The 3,628-nt window shown below is 48.2% G+C and overlaps 1 protein-coding gene across 1 annotated transcript in view; it reads right to left on the reverse strand.

Moving 5' to 3' along the window:
- Positions 1–573: 573 nt before the first annotated feature.
- Positions 574–3,628, reverse strand: part of PAAG_08887 (hypothetical protein) — a gene marked incomplete at both ends in the record, with an annotated part of 3,682 nt that continues 627 nt past the window's right edge. Inside the window, 3 exons of the mRNA XM_015846658.1 lie at positions 574–1,674; positions 1,749–2,673; positions 2,744–3,540. Coding sequence (XP_015701579.1) covers positions 574–1,674; positions 1,749–2,673; positions 2,744–3,540 — 2,823 coding nt within the window. The remainder of the gene's footprint in view (positions 1,675–1,748; positions 2,674–2,743; positions 3,541–3,628) is intronic.

Consider the following 3,628-nt stretch of genomic DNA (forward strand, 5'->3'; position numbering starts at 1 on the left):
AGCGATTGGACTCCGTCACTCTGTATAGGGGGTATATTTGTATATTCTACCCTTCACTGCATACGTGGTCTTCCAGTTACTTGTCTGGTGGTCCTGTCTCCTCTCCATCTCTCTCTTCTTTTTCTGCCTCCTATTCCTTTTCTTTATTTGTCCTTTCCCTTCCGATACGCTTCACCCAAGTCGCTTCACGCCACTCGTCTGCCTTACTTCATACTTCCTGACTCCATCTACCTACATTGTCTCACCTTATTCCCATCAGCCCTTCGTCATCTGTTCTCATCACCAATTTGGGGGGGGGGGGGGGGGGGGGGGGGCAGGTTTATGGATCTTGGAATGCAAGCAATTGACTTCGAAAGGGAACAAAAAAAGCATACGACAAGCTCCGACATGCACGCTTCGCAAGGAATAAGAAGAAAGATAAAAAGAAAAGAGAAAAAAAAAAAAAAAAAGAGAAAAAAAAATTGAAGCACAAAGGGTGCAAGAGATCCACCACGTCGGGAAAAAAGGCAAGAGCATGGAAATGCCTGTAGAAAATAAACCAAACCAAACCAAGTCAGCTTGATCTGATCTCAGTCATTTTTCATCCTCGCAGGAAATCCACAACACTTCATCCCTCTGCACCGAAATGTCATTGAGTCCAAGCGCACGAAAATATTCGTCTCGCGTAAGACAATAGACCAAATCGCCTCTCTTAGCTGTGATCGAAGGGTTGGTACTCCCTTGCATTTTCGAAGGTTTCGTTGGTGCAGCATGGGCACCGGCAGCCTCATTGTTAGGCATCAGTTTATCCACTAGAATGAGATCTAGAGGGAGTCCCTGGACGGCAAATCCACGCTTCTCGCCCTGTGAGCCATGTGCACGAATGGCGTCCGTTACCTTCCCCACGCGCAGTTCCATAATTCGTAACTGCTCGCGTGCGCTGTGCCAGAACCGTGCAACTTCAGCAGTCAAGTCCATGCCAGCACTTATTAGTTGGAGATAGTATGGTGCTTCGCGAATGGAGCCACCGGCAGAGAGGACATCAGTGGCTGATAGTATGGCATTTCCTGTCAGGGGGGTGGAAAAGGTCGTTTTTGTAGTCGATGAGCTGCTTCTACTTTTATTGCTAGTATTCAGGAATTGGCTGAGGTCGAGGGCGATGCGGAGGACGTCGATGGAGTGCTGGTGGGAACGGCGGACATTTCGCTCAACTATATGATACGGAAGGTCCTGGCAGCGAGCATACCGGTTCAATCTCATCATGGTTGCGTGGTACAAGATATGCACACTGACAAATACATCTGCTTTTCCGGCCTGGACACTCAGTTCCAGATTTTGAACATTGTAGGAGAAGTACTGTGGGAGACTAGCAAGCCATTTATCGGTACGCTTCACGGTTGAATCGTAGAATTCTCCGAACCGCACCGCGTAATTTGGAGATGAGACATAGGTAGAACGATAAATATGCTCAAGCACATCCCCCCAAATGGCAGAAACCTCAACCAAGAAAGCCATCGGATCAAGAGCATTCCTTTCCTCCAGTAGAGAGACATCTGATAGTATGATACCATTTTCGAAGTAGGGCATATTAGCCCATTTTTGACTCTCATACCAGTCTTCCCTTAATGGTAATCGCAGGAAGATATCTTGTGGCTTGAGCACCGTCGGGGAGTGGGCTTCAAGGGAGGTATGTCTCTGCAAAAGTGTCAGAAAATGGGCTTCGGTTTGCGATAGCGGAAAAATGAAAACTTTTGGATAGAGAAACTAACATCCATAAGGAAAGCAGCCCAAAAGGTCCTCCTCTGGCACTCTAGGATGGTTTCAGCCTGGAAAAATTCGTCCCACTCACTCCCCGATGTTGAAGCCCCATGTTCAACGTTAAGTTTCAGCCCACATATAGTCCGCATTGCAGAGCCCGTAAAATCAGACGCTGTCGCGGATGCGCCGATTGTGAAATGCCACATGCCAAGGATGATTCGAGTTTGAGCTAGATGTAAAGTCGGGCTATTTTGACTCTTCTCCACAGCATGTTTTGCTATTCTCGCAAACCTCATTGCATCTGCTCTGTGCTCCTTGCCATTGCCGAAAATAGCACCCATAGCAAGCATAGCATACAACAACATTTTGTCATCAAGAGATTTATTCACACAAAACCTGAGCCATCTAATAAATGGTTCTCGAGGGAATATACAGTAGGTTGCACCGTTAACATATTTGAAATACCTATCGACATAGTGCATGGTTGATTCCGGGTGGTTTTGGTAAGGATCTGTTTCCCATTCCGATAGCGTCGGATCGTGGAGGTCCATAGCAGCCATGTCTGACAAAATATCAACCACGGGGTATGAATCAGGAGCCGTTGTCATATCTTTGTATGGTTTAGGATTGTCCCCAGCACGGTCAATGGCATTCGTGGAGGATCGCCGTCTCCTTTTTAGGGTTCTGTTAAAGTCTAGACATGGGCCTACCGTCTTGGGCACCGTTGGACCTGAGTCGTTCGAATGGCTAGAAGTTGAAATTAAATCACGCGGGCTCCCGATGGACAAACTTGATGTTGAGTATCCACTCGCCGGGTAACCCGTCCGTTGGCTTTGGGATATCGTTGATACTGTTGATGAGCCGTGGTGACCCACTGTCTGCTCAGAAACTATGGGCAATTGCTGCAAAGCCTTCGCAGCTTGGTTTCCACGAGGCCTACAGAGGGGAATAGAACTTTGTTAAATCAAACCTATTTTCCTAGACAAAGAGCGACTTCTAGACTCACGCATTTTCAAATTTGCACTCTCTTCCTGATTTCTGGCACTGATCACACTTGGGAACGTTCGGGATGCATTTTATTTTCTTATCTCTGCACGTTATACATGCTTGCGCCAACCGCTTCCTTGGCTTGCCAGCTTTCGTGATCCCCCAGTTGGCATTGACGAGCTCCCCATCAATCAGCTTAGGGCAATGGGTGCCATCGGAGTATATGTAACATAGACCCTCACTCCCAATATAGCGCTCGTCTACCACATGAGCCAGTCGAGGCTGACTTTGGCTAGTCGGTGAGGGTGAGCGCAAAGCAGTCTCAATAGCCAGTGAGGACGGATTGGATACTGGAGATGCTTCAGAATTAGGCAGGTCTCGTTCAAACGAAAGCTGGCTACGGTGGTATCGCGTTAAAGGTGCGTCATTGCTGTTTCTCGTGTAATCGGGAAAATGGTGGGACGGCAAGCTCGTGAGACTTAACCCAACATGGGAGAGCGGAGGTAGATGCTCTCGAGAATATGCTGGGTACTGACCGCCTCCGTATGATGGTTCAACAGAGTCTGGTACCGGTGGTCTCATTGGGCTTGAGACGCGGCCATGGCTTGGATGCCTAGTTGTCAGGGTGCGTGCATCGTAGGCCTCACCGGTTGGAGAAGATCCATGTGTCCCGCTGCTGTACAGCGGAGAGTTTCTGCGTCCTGGGATATAGTAGTGGGAGTTTGGTACGTCAGAATAAGATATTGGTGTAAGTAATTGTCTGACCGGTGGTAACTGCTCTTGCGGTTGATATCGATTGCTGTTATTCTGAGGAGCCTGTACAATGGCTGCAGAACCTGAGGAATCTATCAACTCCGGCGGCGCCAAAGACTCATCTGATCCCAACCCCCAAGAACCAAGCTTT

This window comes from Paracoccidioides lutzii (genome assembly GCF_000150705.2).
Source record: "Paracoccidioides lutzii Pb01 unplaced genomic scaffold supercont2.50, whole genome shotgun sequence".
In the NCBI taxonomy this organism is placed as follows: Eukaryota; Fungi; Ascomycota; class Eurotiomycetes; order Onygenales; family Ajellomycetaceae; genus Paracoccidioides; species Paracoccidioides lutzii.